The 15,583-nt window shown below is 31.1% G+C and overlaps 1 protein-coding gene across 5 annotated transcripts in view; it reads right to left on the reverse strand.

The window, feature by feature from the left end:
- LOC130892475 (inositol polyphosphate-5-phosphatase A) overlaps window positions 1-12,539 on the reverse strand; it is a 48,494-nt gene extending 35,955 nt beyond the window's left edge. For 2 of the 5 annotated variants that reach the window (XM_057797915.1, XM_057797914.1), the window contains exon 1: window positions 11,947-12,518. In XM_057797915.1, coding sequence (XP_057653898.1) covers window positions 11,947-12,009 — 63 coding nt within the window. In that variant the 5' untranslated portion in view covers window positions 12,010-12,518. Of the gene's footprint in view, window positions 1-11,946 lie in introns of all 5 variants that reach the window. The other 3 variants (XM_057797911.1, XM_057797913.1, XM_057797912.1) reach the window with 3 other exon arrangements.
- Window positions 12,540-15,583: the final 3,044 nt, after the last annotated feature.

The following is a 15,583-nucleotide window of genomic DNA, read 5'->3' on the forward strand; positions in this document are numbered from 1 at the left end:
TAGACTTTAGATTAATTTCTAATATCATGATTATAATTTGGATTGGTTTTTTGTTCATTTTTTTTCTTTTCCCCAATCAGTCCTAGGTTTTATTAAGACGAAGCCTCAAGTTAACTTCTTTTAAGAAAGCAATTATAATATATATGAAAAAATAATTGTTGCGGATTGTATAAATGAATAATTCGAATAACTATGTATTTATCATAGGAAACTAAAATGATAGTCAAAATATAATGTAAAAAAATTAACATTGTATACATATAAAGATATTAGAAAATTGAAAATTATTAACAACAATTAATCGAGAATTGAGGTGTGACAAATTTTGTAGGAAATATTGAATCCTTATGATTCAAAAAACAACCTTCAAAATGAAAATAGACATAACGAGTTAGTTAATTTTTGTTAGTATTATTTTATTTTCCTAATTTGAAAATCGTTCAATTAAAGGTTAGGTTACTGAAGATCATTACAAATGACGTTAAATTTTCACAGCTTATATTGGCTTATTTCGTTACGAATATCGTTGATTTTTCATAAAATTTGTTTTCTTTTTTAATATGAAATATATTTAACTAATAACAAACGACACAGATTGTGCCAATTAGCAGAAGCACTGAACATGACGATATAATCAACAAAATTTGAACACCACAGAAGACATAAAGTCATTTGGAGATACCTGGGAAGAAAAATTGAAAATCAAATAGACCATAGCTAATAAAAAGATTGGCCTAAAAGTAAAGAACACCAGATCACAGGCGGAAACTAACCAATATTTAGTAATAGCAACATTAAAAGATATAGAGTTAACCAAAAAAATACTACGGCAAAACAAACTCAAAAAGATGGGAGATAGATGCTTTAAAAAATGAGGAGACAATAAAAAAAGGAAAAATATGTAAGTAACATACGAGGGTAAACTGATAACACAAGGAATATAGAAACACAATAGAGAAAGAACTGCAAGATAATATAGTAAAAAATAAACAAGTATTAACAAAGAAAATAATAACAAATACATGGCAAGATTGAAATGGATCGATAAAAGAGAAGAACAAAACAAAAGAGATTATCAGAGGTAGAGAAACATAGGAAATATAACATATAAAATAAAAAATAATGAATGGCTGAATAAGAAATTAAAAAAGAGAGAGCAAGAGGGATATAAAAGATTATGAGACAAATTTATTAATTTATATAAATTATAAAGATGGAGAAGACATAACAGTGTAGAATTCAGAAATGGCAAAAAAGAAGGGGAAGAAGCAAAATGCCGGACTAAAAATGAAGTAGAAGAAAGAATAAAATAGCTACGTAATGGAAAAGCCCCTGGAGAAGATATAGAAGCTGTGCTGATGAAATACGGAGGAGAAAAAATGAAAAAAACACTCATCAACTTATCGAGACAACCTGGAAATAAAACAAGATCCCAGAGGAATGGAATACTTGAGTAACTATATACCTATATGTAAGAAAGGCGATAAAGAGGAATGTGAAAACTTTAGAGCGATAAAACTACATAACATTACATATAAAATACTCTCCAACTTAATAGAAAACTCAAATCATAGACAGAAAGCATACTGGGAGACTACCAAAAAGAGTTCAGACTGGGACGCTCCACAATCAATGCAATCCACACAATAGACCAAATAATACAAAAAACGTGGGAATACAATAGAGTGCTACACATAATCTTTATAGTTTCTAAAAGCGCGTTTGACTCAATAGACAAAAAATGATTTTGGAAACACTAAAGGTATCCAGGTATAGGTAAGATATCTGGAGACACTAACAGAAGAAATAAAAATAAACAGAGGACTCAAACAAGGCGACACGATCTCACCAGCCCTGTTTAATATGATTTTAGAGAACGTGATGGAAAAAGCTAAATTAAATAATACAAATATTGGCAATACGAGAGAAGAACTAAAAATAAACCAAGAAAAGACCAAATACATAAAGATAGTAAAACAAGACGGAAGAGGAATGAACCACTTAAGGAAACAGAAAAACTTTGAAACTCTATCCTATTTAATTATCTAGGAGTAACAATAGGACTAAAGAAAGAATAAGATAGATAATACAAAAAGGATATCGAACATTTGGAAAAAATTAAAAGGAAGAATATAAGTAAAAAGAACAAAATAAAAATTAATAAAAAGGAAGAAGACCTGAAAATGGTCCAGTGAAAATACTGAGAACTATACTCGGACCACTTATTACAGGAGATGGAGAGAGAAGATTAGAGAAATACCTGGAGAAACTAGAAGATACCAGAATACTAGAAATAGTAGACTGAAAAACCAAATGCAAAAACAGAAAAGAATGGAGAAAACTAGGACCAACAAAAAACTATAACAAAAGAGCAAGAGGAGTAATCCACCCCAAAAGAGGGATATGTAGGCGCCCCAAGCGCTAGCCATAATCCAAGAGATTAAACGGCATGATGATGATGATGAAATATATGCATAGATTACACTGAGAGGATAATCAAATTTTTATTAATACAAAGATCATCTTGAGCAATATATGTGATTTATAAAAATAGGCGTTCTTCGTAGTTATTTTCTGTTGTTAATTCTTTGGCAGAATAATAATCCATCAAATGTACTTCATAGAAAACGTGTTCGGTAACAGAACATCTGCCAGATAAATAGATATTATTTTGAGAATTGGTACTACTAGATGTGAATAGTATAATGTCAAAGTCACCGCCAGAATAGAATTCGTTTCCAAAAATATGAAGGGTTCAAGAAAAAGTTTTGTTTTCATAAAATATTGGATTACACATTTTGTTTGATCAAATTAATCTCAGTGTTACGTAGGTGATATGAATTTAAGTCCAAAACATAAACCATGTATCTTGAACTCGTAAGTTAATATACCCTGCGCGTCAGTGAAAACGGAAAATCCCAAAAATTTGCGAAATTATCCAAATTTTTATATGTAATTTATTTTTTATACGAGTTACAATTAGAAAGTAAGCAACAATCCGAGAATTTATAAATTTATTAAGAAACAACACATTCAGTTGACACTACAATAATTGAACAAAGCACACACAAAAAGTGACGGGGTTTATTTTTTAAAAAGGCGTATTCCGACCTCGATACTGAATGTCAAGGAAAGAAAAAGCTAGCAATGATAAAAAAGACTTAAACCATTTTGAATAAAATTCTTAGTTCTATTTTATAAAATTTAATACAACTATACAATAATTTGATAGATAACTGATACATATTTTTGAGATGTAAAAGCTGAGGAAAAATGAATTTTTCTTAAAACAGATTTTAAACAGATTTCTATATTGATTTAATTTTTATTTTCTATTCTAAAAAATTATTAAATAATAATTTTAAACGGAAGAGACCTATAATCAAGTATATATATATATATATATATATATATATATATATATATAATGCATCTAAATGTTCTTGATTTTAGGTATCTTCTGCTATAAAACTAGTTTTTTTTGATAATTTTTAAAAGAAAGATCAATTTTGACGTTTCGACTTTAAGTCTTTATCAAAATATTTGATAGTAAAACATTACATTTGTCATATGAAATCAGTCTAAACAGTCATCAACATAGCGTCTAAATAATGAATTTCATATTTTCAATACTTTTTCTTATACATAATCTACAATTTGTTTTAGATAAGAAGATATTTAAGATACCATTGTACAATCATTAAGTTATTGAGAGAAATAATTTTGTATTTAAAATGATTTTTTTTTTGGATGAACATTATGTCTATAAATTCATTATAAATAAGAAACGAGGGGTAAATCACAATTTAAATCATTTTAAAATGAAATAGACAATCAACATACATTTCATGAATGTTTTATTTTCGATACGAAAACTTTTCAAAATCACGCCATTCCAAAAGATTAGAAAGAATCTCATATGTAAAAAAATGGTGTAAACTGAAAAATCTATGAAAATCTTTGGAAAATCATACGATTATCCCACAATCTTAGAAAAATATTTGTGAATCAAATAATTTTAAAAATTTTTAGGATTTGTAAGATTATATGTACTGTAAAAAAATTTAGTTTTCCATCATAGTATAGCTGTCTCTTTATCTGTTCTTTTTAACATATATCTTTTACCAACTTCGTCGTGGTGTAGCTTCTGTCATATTTTCCCGATAATCTGTAGATTTAGTTTTGGTTAACAAAAATTCTCACCGTCATTGGAGGTATTATTATATGACAACTTAAAAGAGTAATTAAAGTCTGTATTGGGAAGTATCGAGTAAATTCACTTTTTGCAATATTTCATGACAGTCTGTCCTATATAGTCTTAGTGGCCTTGAACGACAGGCCTTTGGATTTTAATAAAAGCTTAAAGTTCTTCTATGTACCAAGACGGGTAAGAATGATCCTCACCCATGAAACTTGGGTAGTGGTGGTTTTAACAGGTAGCAAAGGTGTAAAATTCCATCTCAAATTTGTTAATGTATAAAACTCATTGCCAGACACTAGTTGGTTATAAACCGCTGCCAGACACGCCTAAACTAACATAATTAGTAATTATACTAACGTTATATTATAGAAACTAAATTTTATATATTTTTTTGAAAAACTATTAGACTGCCAGACGCATTAAAAGTGTACAATAGTTGTAAGAGTGAGGAGAATATGCAGTAACAGGCGCAAGTCAAATAGAGCGTTCGGTCTAGTGCAATTTTTTACTGTACATGTTGAAGGTCGTGCTTCTACTGGCTAGTAAAATAAAATTTTAGAATAAACTGACATTTTTTGAAAGTCCCCTCGAAAAACACCCACATAAAATTATCCACGAATATTTTTTTTTCAAAATAAAATGAACTTTAGAAAAAATGTTAATAGAGGAGACACATCTATTACAAAGTTCACCTAATTAAAAAACAATTAACTAAAAATTGTGATGCAAATATTTATATAACGTTAAAAAAAGTTCGTAAAGTTTACGTCTGAACGCTGACGGGCATCGTTCGTTTTGAAATCGAAGCCTCAAACTTTTTTCAATTTTTCTCTTATTTACTCAAATATTGTTGACATCAACAAAGTAGTGTCTAGAGAAAGGCCTTTAGCAGCTAACTTTCCAGTTGCTGGACGTGCACTACCAATCAAAAATGTTTGCCTACCACATAACTCATAAATAAATTTCAAAATAATTAACTTCAACAAATTTCTCTTTCATATTGTTAAGCGAAGAACGAAACGGTATCTTACAAAACGAAAATAATAATGTTCGCTATTTGTGTACTTTATACGAGCGTATGTTTATATTTTATCGGTTAGTGCGACAAGTTAAAACTTGCAAGTAACGGATGAATGTCAATTATTTCTTCAGCGTTTATGATTGAAGTTTAATCCTAGTTAGCCCTGTAAGACGCAAGAACGTGCTGTGATTTATCCTTTTCGGACCAAGACATCTTTTTGTGAAATTGGAATACGAATTGTTTTCGTTCTCGCAAATTCATACTGGTAAGTTGTAAAATGGGTAAAACCAAGGAACTATCGGTAGCAACTCGTGCATTAATCGCAAGTCTTCATATTCTAGGCAAAAGTAATCGTACCATATCCGCCAAATTAAAAATATCTCGATGTACCGTAGACTACAACGTGAAAAAATATGCCTTTGAAAAACCGTTGAAGATAAACGTATTATATTGGACATGAAACGTGATCGACGACTCACGGGACCAGAGATAGCAGCTCACATCAACGAATCTAGGGATCTGCCTTTGAATACTCCTACAATGAGAAAGAGATTGAAAGAAGCTGGCTATTTTGGAAGGGTAGCAGTGAAAAAACCGTCGTCAAAATAAAATTAAGAGGTTGCAGGGAACTAAATAACATAAAAATTGGACGCATGAAGAGTGGGAAAGAGTTTTATGGAGTGATGAGTCAAAGTTGAAGGTTTTTGGGTGTAACAGAAAAGCGTTTGTGCTTAGGTGAAAGGAGGAACGAATGCTCGTTGATGGTTTGGAGATGTTTTATGGGAAGGGCGACTGGAGACCTGGTAAAAATCGAAAGAATTTTGAAGAAAGAAGGCTATAGAAAATATTAAAAGAAAATGTACAACGTTTTGACTAGTGCCGACAGAAAATTTATCTTCCAGCATGATAACATCCTACATTTCTCGAAGCAATGTAAAGAATGTTTGAAAGAATTGGAAAGGAAGCATGTACTGAAAGTAATGATTTGGCTGTCACAGTCGCCCGACCTTAACTCATTTATGTTGTTGTGGGACAAGTAGGACAAGGAAGTCGGAGAGTAGTGTCGAAATTATTACAGAGACTGCCAAAATTGTGCACCAAAATAATAAAAACAAAAGACTTAGGTAAAGAGGTAAAAATTAAAGAGATTTTTAAAAAAGAAGACCAGATAGACGACGATTATTTGTCGAAATTGTGCACTGAAATAATAAAAGCATAAGGGGGTTAGATCGATGAATCAAAAATTTAAATATGTAACAATGACAGACTGTAGTTTTATAATTATATTCTCATCTATATGTATATCATGCAAACTATAGGATACCGTCTTGGGGTAAGATTGGCCCTTTAAGGGTAACATTGGCCCAAAGTTAGAAAAAGTTTTGCTGTACTGTATTGTAATCTGTGTTATCGACCTAGTTTACCCATAACTGGATAGGTAGCCCCACTGGCCCACCTGTTGATGAAGTGGGAGATTAGTTCCATATCTCAAAACCACTCCAATGTTGCTACATCTTTACTGTGAGAAAGTGGTGAAATTTGTTGTTTCCCAACTTTTACTTGTGAACGCTAATTCTTGAAGAGCTATTAGCAGGGAAGTGTATACATAATAATATTATATATTCAATTGTTTCAAGTATTTTTGGTGTAATGATGATATTACCTTTGTTGTATACAAAATATTTCGATTTTACTATTTCATGACATCTTTGGCCCAGAGTTGGGGTAACTTTGGCCAAGTAGTTGAGGTAACTTTGGCCCAAGATGGTTACCTCAAGACTCATATTTTCGATAGGTATAATATTTGAGTAGTATTTTATAAGCAGTTTCTTACACAAAACCACTTAAAATATTTTGATTACAATTGTAAGCATGGATTTTTTTGCAATAAATATGCAGTGAAATCGAATAAAACCTCTTGGAACAAGAAATTACGCCAATTACAAACCAGAAGTGTTAGAGGAGTGCTTAGAGGCTATTGGGTCAGGTGACTTAACCCAAAGAGCTGCAGTGATGAATCTTTAGTGATAAAGAGGAGCATGTTTTCGAACAACATTTAATTAAAATGTCAGACTATGGGTTCCCTGTAGTTGAAATGGATTTTAGTTATGCAGTCAAAAGCTATTTGGACAAAAAAGGTGTCCACATTTGTCAGTTCAAAAACAATCTCCCTGGCTATAAATGGACAAAAGCCTTCCTAAAAAGACATGAGAATCTGACTCGTAGGATAAGTTCCAATATCAAAAAGGTCAGAGCCGAAGTAGATGCTTCTCTCATCGAAAATTATATTGATAACCTCAAAGAAGAGGTTGAAGATGTTCCCCCCAAATAATATATTCAATTACGATGAGACGAACCTTACTGACGACCCTGGGAACAAATAAGGTTATCTATAAGAGAGGAGCAAAATACGTGGAGAACATTTGCAATTTCAGTAAAAGTGCAACAACAATAATGATGGCTGGGAATGCTGCAGGCGACCTCTTATCCCCATATGTTGTCTATAGAGCTGAGCACTTGTGGTCCACATGGACTGTGAATGGTCCTGAAGGAACTCGATATAACCGCTCTAAAAGTGGGTGGTTTGATGCAGTATGCTTCGAAGATTGGTTCCAGTCAACATTGTTACCAGGTGTTAAAAATCTAGATGGTCCTAAAGTTATCATTGGAGATAACTTATCTTCTCAGATCAGTTTGCATGTGCTTAAACTCTGTGAAGAGAATAATATAAGGTTCGTTTGCCTCCCTCCGAATTCAACAACTAACGCAACCATTAGACGTTGCCTTCTTTGGACCATTGAAAAGATCGTGGCGTGACATCCTCCGCAAGTGGAAAGAGTCAGATACAGGATCCAAATTTGCAACGATCTCTAAAAATTTGTTTTCACGATTGCTAAAAGAGCTAATGGCAAGTTTGGGAGAAAAGCGAAGAGACAATTTGACGGCTGGATTTGCCAAATGTGGAATTCATCCCTTAAACAAGCAAAGACTACTAGACCGTCTTCCAGAAAACCAGCCCGCGGATAAAGAGTCTATAGGAGAAGCTTTTATGGAACAGTTGGAGAAGAAAAGAGCTGAGTTTTTAACTAAAGATGGCTCGAGAAGAAGGAAGAAAAAATTGCAAGTGCCTGTCGGCAAGAGTATTGCATTTGAAGAGGTTGAAGCAGCCATCTCAGAAGCAGGAAACAAACCTTCTACCAATGCGTCAAAGAAAACACAAGTTTCCAAGAAGAAAAACAAAAAAGCAAAACTCTTCTTCAGATGAAGATGATGTTGAGATGGTGTTAGAGTCTGATGGGCAAAGCGGTACATTTTCCGATCTGGAAGAAATATTACAGGAAGTAGCAGATATACCTGTTCACAGGCCTAATGATGAAGAAACATCAGTTGCGTTGAAACCTGAAGACTTTGCTATTGATAACTTTGTAGTGGTTAAGTATGATGGACGGAAATACCCTGGCAAAATTGTTAGAAGAAGGACCTATAGTTGAATGCATCGAAAAAAGACTCAAGTTTTGGTGCTGGCCAGAAAAAAAAGATTGCCTGACTTACGACTGGGTGGATGTTTGTCAGAAGATCAATCCTCCAAAAATAGCTTCAAAGAGGAACCAGTTCCATGTGCCAGAACTTGACAACTAGTATGTAAATATATGTATGTAAATATGATGTAAATTGATATCTTTTTTTGTACAATACAATTTTTTTTTTCAATAATATGAAGTCCGTTTCATTTATTCCCATTTCTCATCATTTCATGGATTTTATCATTTTATCTTGTCTAACTTTAGCCCAACCAACATAGGTTTTATATGGTTTGAAAGTATGGGACAAAGTTTCCCTAAAACAAGGCGACTTTGGCCCTTGTATATATAAATTCAGTATAATATTGCAAAATGATTGAGGAGTCTTAATATGGTTTTAATTTAATGATATAATATTTGTTCACACATTAAGATACATTGGAAATTAATATAATCAATGTCAAAAGATATGGAACTGATAAAACCATAACATAGCTTTAGATTTAGACCAATCTTACCCCAGATGATGGTAGGCAAAAACTTTTTGACTGGTAATATATAATCATTATTGGCACACACCCTGCAATGGAGGCAACAAATTGTGGTTTCAATTCCAGTACTTTTATCAGGATATCAAACCATTGAATAATTGTGCTCCTCAGAAACTTATATCGAAAATTATAAATAGAAGGTATCTTCACAGGGTAGACTGATTTGTTTTGTATCCACAGTGCTGCATTTAATTTTTCTACCCAGACCTCCTTCTTTTTATGGAAATTTGTCATATTTTAGGATTTAACTTTCCCGTTTTTGGAGCTTCAATTTGTTTTGATTCATTTGCTTCATTTTCGGAATGGGATTCTTCTTATTCAAGTGGCTGATACATTTCATCAACATAGTGAAAACTATATTATGTCCATATATGTAATGTTTATTCAACTTTAGTAACTTCATAATACTCTTTTGTTCAGAAAATCTTAATAACATAATACTGTTTAGCTTTGACTAACTTCAAAAGTATATTATATAAGAAATTCTATATTCCATGTGAAAAAGAAAATGTCATTTACAAGGAAGAAAATTAAATACCATTTGAAAAAAAATGGAGTTAATACAGTTTGGCTCTTAGGTACTGACAGATAATTGAAAATCCCAGACAGTAATCTTTGTAAGCAATTTAAAAGAGTAATTTAGCATTCAATTTTCCGCTTACTGTTTTATGTCTGTTTATAATGCTCTTCTAACTTTAGGGACATCTCGGTAAGGGAAATATGTTGTTTAATTGACTTTCATTTTTCTTTTATAACATGTGCTATTAACTCATTTGAGGTATGAATGTACGTTGAGACAGCAACTAGAGATATGATTTTGTAATTATGAGAAATATATTCTGTATCTTAAAATTGTTTGAACTTGAATCAATCTTTTAGATAAAAAACAAGTTTTATTATGAGGAGTGTTATTTTATGATTAGTGATAACTTTAACTACATCATTATCTTTTATTTGATCTGATTTATGTGTAATAGCAGATTTTGAAATATATTGGGTATAATGTAATTCATTTACATTTTCATATGGAAACGTGAAATTTTTACATAATTCCAATACTTATGTTATGTGGTACATATGTATTACAGATAAACCACATGGCAGGGTCTGTTTTAATTTCTTTTTGTGTGAAGTTACTAATGAAATTATTGAATTTTTATGTTTAAAAGAAATGTTTGCACCTGGTTTCAATTACTATAAAGCAAAGTTAAATTTAGTAGTACACTTAATCTTAAGATAAATTCAATAGAATCATCCTTCTCTCCACTTAACCTTCTTTCTTCTCATCTCATTTTGGTCGTTACAGCGAAAATGTTATTATACATTGATGTAGGCAACATTGAAACCATGCAGAATAGCATTTTTGTAACATTGTTCTTGAAAATTAACAGTGTTGTTATAGCTAACATTTTTATACAGAATAAACCCGTAATATGTTTTTAATGCATTTTTATTGTTACAAATTCTTTAGTGTGTTTATATTGTAGTCTGATGTAGACTTACTTTACTTTGAAGTTCCACAGACCTCGATATATTTTGTTTTCGTTTATTGATTAAACTGTGATTTGAAAATTAAATTTCAATGCATTATGTCTGCATCTATATCAAATTATTATACTATTATCCAAGTATCAATAATTTTTTTAATTTATCATGATTTGTGTTAACCTTCATATATATTCATTTTTTATGTTCAGAAGCCATAGTACTAATGTACATTGGGTAGTCTATTTGTTGATATAGGAAATAAATCAATAAGTATATGTGGTAATTTAACTTCACTCTTATGAATATAAATATAAGTAAATACTGTATTCGCTCTGTATTTAAACCACTTGGTTAATTATTTCAAGTACAATAAATAGCAAGGACATTATTTTGTTGTTAGAGAAAGTATTTTTCAAACATTGATTTCACCTAAACTCATTTTTCAATACAGTGCACAACTGATCAATATATTAAATACCATTCTTTATCAATACTAGAACCTTTATTTTTGTTAAAAAGTATATAATTTCAATTCTGCCTTTTGTTACATTTATTACCAGTTAGGTACTAATTAATAAAAAAAAACATTGTAATTATCAGTCAATAGTCTAATATAGAGAAAGATATATCAATTCACAAAAATCACGTTGATAGAAATAAATATTTTGAGAAAGCAAGATTTCTCTTCAGTAAACGTCAAAAGATGAGTTGTCTTTCTATTGATTGCATTTTAAAGCAATTTAAAAAATAAATATAATTATAGAAATTTAATGAAAATTAGATTGGGAACTATAGAGTTTTCGAAATTTAATAGTTTTCTCCATCACGGGTTTAAGAATTGCAGATTTTTCAATGAATTGTTGAAGAATGCATTACTTTCTGTCAAATGAAAAACATTAACACAAATAAAACAGATCCAAAATCTAGCTGGTGAATAATTTTTAATATATAATAAAGTTTAAATATATATGCAATACAAATTTGAAAAATTTATATTTAATTGAAGATAAAAATTTTTGCTGGTACATAGAATTATCTACTTTTGTGAAATCAAACCTTGTGATTTTACAACTTTTTGATTATTAATCAGGAAATTCTATACTAATTTCGAGCAATACATCCCCAACAAGCAACATTGCAATATAGAATATAATTTTTACTTACATCTTCAAATATAGATCCAACATTAGCAGTAACAAGTAAAACAGGTATAGTTGACGAATCCATAATTGTTACTAAACTATGTTGCAATTAAATAGAACTAGTTAAACGATAAAACTCATCTACATTAAAATAACTACCAATTTATAATGTACTGCAAGTGTTGTTTATAAAAATACACCTCATTTTAGGTTATTTTGAATAAAATAACCTTTCACGATTTTTAGTCTATTTCCGAATTAAATCAAAAACTGAATAACCACATATTTGTTGTGTTTATTGATTTATAGTTCTTCAACATGCCCTTTACTCTTGATGTAAAAAAAATCACTTATTTTTAGATATTCGACACTTGAGACAATAATTACATCACTGACCACTATTTACGACAATTATTATGAATTAAATGACTATCTTTGTTCTTTAAAATTCCAAAGTTTAAAACTGTTTCACTGACAACTTTTTGTTTTTATGTAACTCTTAGTTTCAAATACCTACAAAGAAGCAAACATTAGAACTGTTTGCCAAACAAAACAAAACGAGAGAATATAAATGTTTTATTTTCAACTTGATTTATTTATTAGGTTGGTGTACCTGATAAACTATGATTAAGGTATAATTTCATGATTGACGCTCGATGTTGACTTAGAGCGTCAAATGAGTTTGACTAGAACGTCATTTGTAATTAATGACCCATTTTCACAGAGACCTTTTTAAGAAACATGGGTTATTAAAATGAAATCGATGATAATATCTAATTTATATATGCGAAATTTAATCACATACTAAGTGTGCGCTGCGTAATATTTATATATCAATAATCTTACCAGTGATAATGACGTCATCAATTGGACGTTATATGGAATTGGTGTGTCGTCATATTGTACTTTTGAAAAGTGCGTAAAGTATTGACTATTTCACTGGACGTGTGAGCATTAGAGTTTGTCATCATTTTTATCCAATATTGATTATTCAAAATACTTGGACCTTCACAAGTGAACTACTATTTCTAATAAATGGGAAATGTGGAAAACTCAGCCTGTATTGTGGTCAGTATATTTTTGAACGAATCGATAATATGGTGATGTTTCATGACGTCATTCATACATGGCTGATGTTAGAATCCAATCATATATATAAATCCTTGTTTATACATAGCGGATACATATGGATAATACTTAAAATTATTGCTCTAATAGCAGCACATTTTCATTCTTGTTAATAGTCATGGATTTCGTATTCAGATTCATATAGATTTTTTTTATAAATGAAATAGTTTACTTTATGGAGTTTGAATTAAAGATAGAGACATAGTGAAATTTTATTATTTGAAGAGGAGGAAACCGCATCAGTTCACTACTTTCTATCCCTCTACTCGCTATTAAAATCAAAACTTTTCATTTTTCTCCTTTGCCGTTCCCCACAGTCTATAAAGAGCAGAGAGAAGGATGAGTATCTCATATGAGAGTACTTAAAGGAATGTCCAGCTATATAAGATGAATAACAGTTCAAAAACCTTTCATAATGGCGCTAGTGTAGACAACGGGTATGGTTGATTGCAGGAATTGTAGATGACTTCAAGTTCACCGAGTTGAAAAATTAAGGTTTCTAAAGCTAATAAAGCTAGAAGACTGTGACAAACCAAAATTTTCAGAATCTCAAAATGTATCTCTCTGGTACACCGACGGTTCTAAGCTAGCGCTGGACTGGGCATTTCTCAATACCTCTAGCAAATCACTTCCCATTTTTCAGGTAGATTTGCAATAAACATATGTGCTCAGAAGTTTTTGGACAGAAACCTCTATAAAGCACATTTACATTCTCTCAGATAACCAAGCGGCCTTAAAGGTCCTGAAAACTATTGAGTGCACATCCAAGCTAGTGTGGGAGTGCAAACAAACTCTAAATGCACTAGCTAACGAAAACAAATCAACTCTAATGCAGCTTCCATGGTATACCAGGAAATGAAGAGGCAGACAGCTTTGCCAAAAGAGGGGTAACAACTTATATCCGATACCTTGGAGCAGAACTCGACTGTGGCCTCACGAGATGCCACACCAATAACGAATTGAACAAATAGCTGAAGAATCAGATAGAGTCTTACTGGAAAAACTCTCCATGCTTAAGACAATCCAAAAGATTCATAACAATAACAGCCAAGAAGTCTGAAGAACTTCTCGTAATGAAGTAAGCGACATGAAACTAGAAATCGGTCGTCTGACAGGTGACTGCTCCGTCAAATACCATGTCCTGTCCATTTTGCAAAAAGTCTTAAGTAAAGTGAAGGATTAGTACTAACATCTAGGGACGTGGGACACAAGAACCTCAAAAAATTCGCCTTCTTTCGAAGGAGTTTATGTATTTTGGAAGCAGAACAATAAGATGTAGAGTCTTGTATAAAACATCTTCAAGGTAAAGGGGCAGAGTGGCTGAAAGCCAAAACGACTAATTATTTTTATTATTATAATGTTACAGTTATGATTTTATTTTGTATTTTTGTCTAGGATTTAAGTACAGAAGTACGTATTGTAATAAATTTTTATTTTTAACTTGCTTATTCTATTTCAAAGACTTAAGAAACTAGCATTCTAGAAGCCCTCCGGATGTGCCATCATTTTTTTGAAAGTGTAGGAAACATTTGAAAAAAAACTTGTTCCTGTGAGCTTGAAATTTTTATACCATTTTGTTTATTTGTTATAAAGTTCGAAAAAAAATTGACAGGCGTTTTCGATAAGTACAAGTACCTGACAGGTGAGCCTAAAGGTATATGATGTAAAAATAAAAATAAAATTTATTCTGTGAAGTTGAAATTTATAAACATGTTTCTTCAAGCGATTTAAAGTAACGTAAAACTCATATCGTTGATGCAAATTACATTAAGTGAAAATAGAAATTATGGGTAAAATGTATTTTATTAGTTGTAACATAACGTACATAAGACTTTTAAATCTTCATCATCATCTGATTTGTCATTATTACTTTCTTCGTCGTCATATGATTCTTCATTATCGATTTCATCATCTAAAAAGAAACAAATTTTGAATACATTACCTAATAATAACATTAAATCTTGGATCTTGCGTTCAATTATAAAGAATCCCATATCTTTTTAGAAAATTAAGAATTTGTGTATTACCTTCAATGTATTCTTCAGCTTCACTTGACTCATTCTCAGCAGTATCAGTAGGCTGTTGTAATAATATTTCGTAGATAGAAGAAGAAACTGTATTTCCCTCAAACTAATTAAAAACATAGCTTCCATCGATTAAGTTCCAACCATAATCATCAGGTTTAAGAACCGTTGGCACTTTTAAGTGACTATTTCTCCAGATATTTGTAATGTATACAGACCGCAATAATTGTTGTTGCCAGGTGGCATGGAGGTAAATTTGAGGAATCATAACTGATCCGTTTTTTCTTAAACGCCTCAGTACTACTTGTTTTATAAGTATGTGGCGATAAACTTTTCATATCGTGCTTCAATTAAATTGGCAGATTTCATCCCATAGAGTTGACAGACGAACTTTCCGAGTATTGGAAAAACCTCATTTTTTTTCTCTATTATTTCAGCATTTCCTAATGCTGCAAGTGCCTTCTGAAATCGAATAATAATCGATAAGGTTCCTTCTTGCCTTTTCTC

This window comes from Diorhabda carinulata, chromosome 4 (genome assembly GCF_026250575.1).
Source record: "Diorhabda carinulata isolate Delta chromosome 4, icDioCari1.1, whole genome shotgun sequence".
Taxonomy (NCBI): Eukaryota; Metazoa; Arthropoda; class Insecta; order Coleoptera; family Chrysomelidae; genus Diorhabda; species Diorhabda carinulata.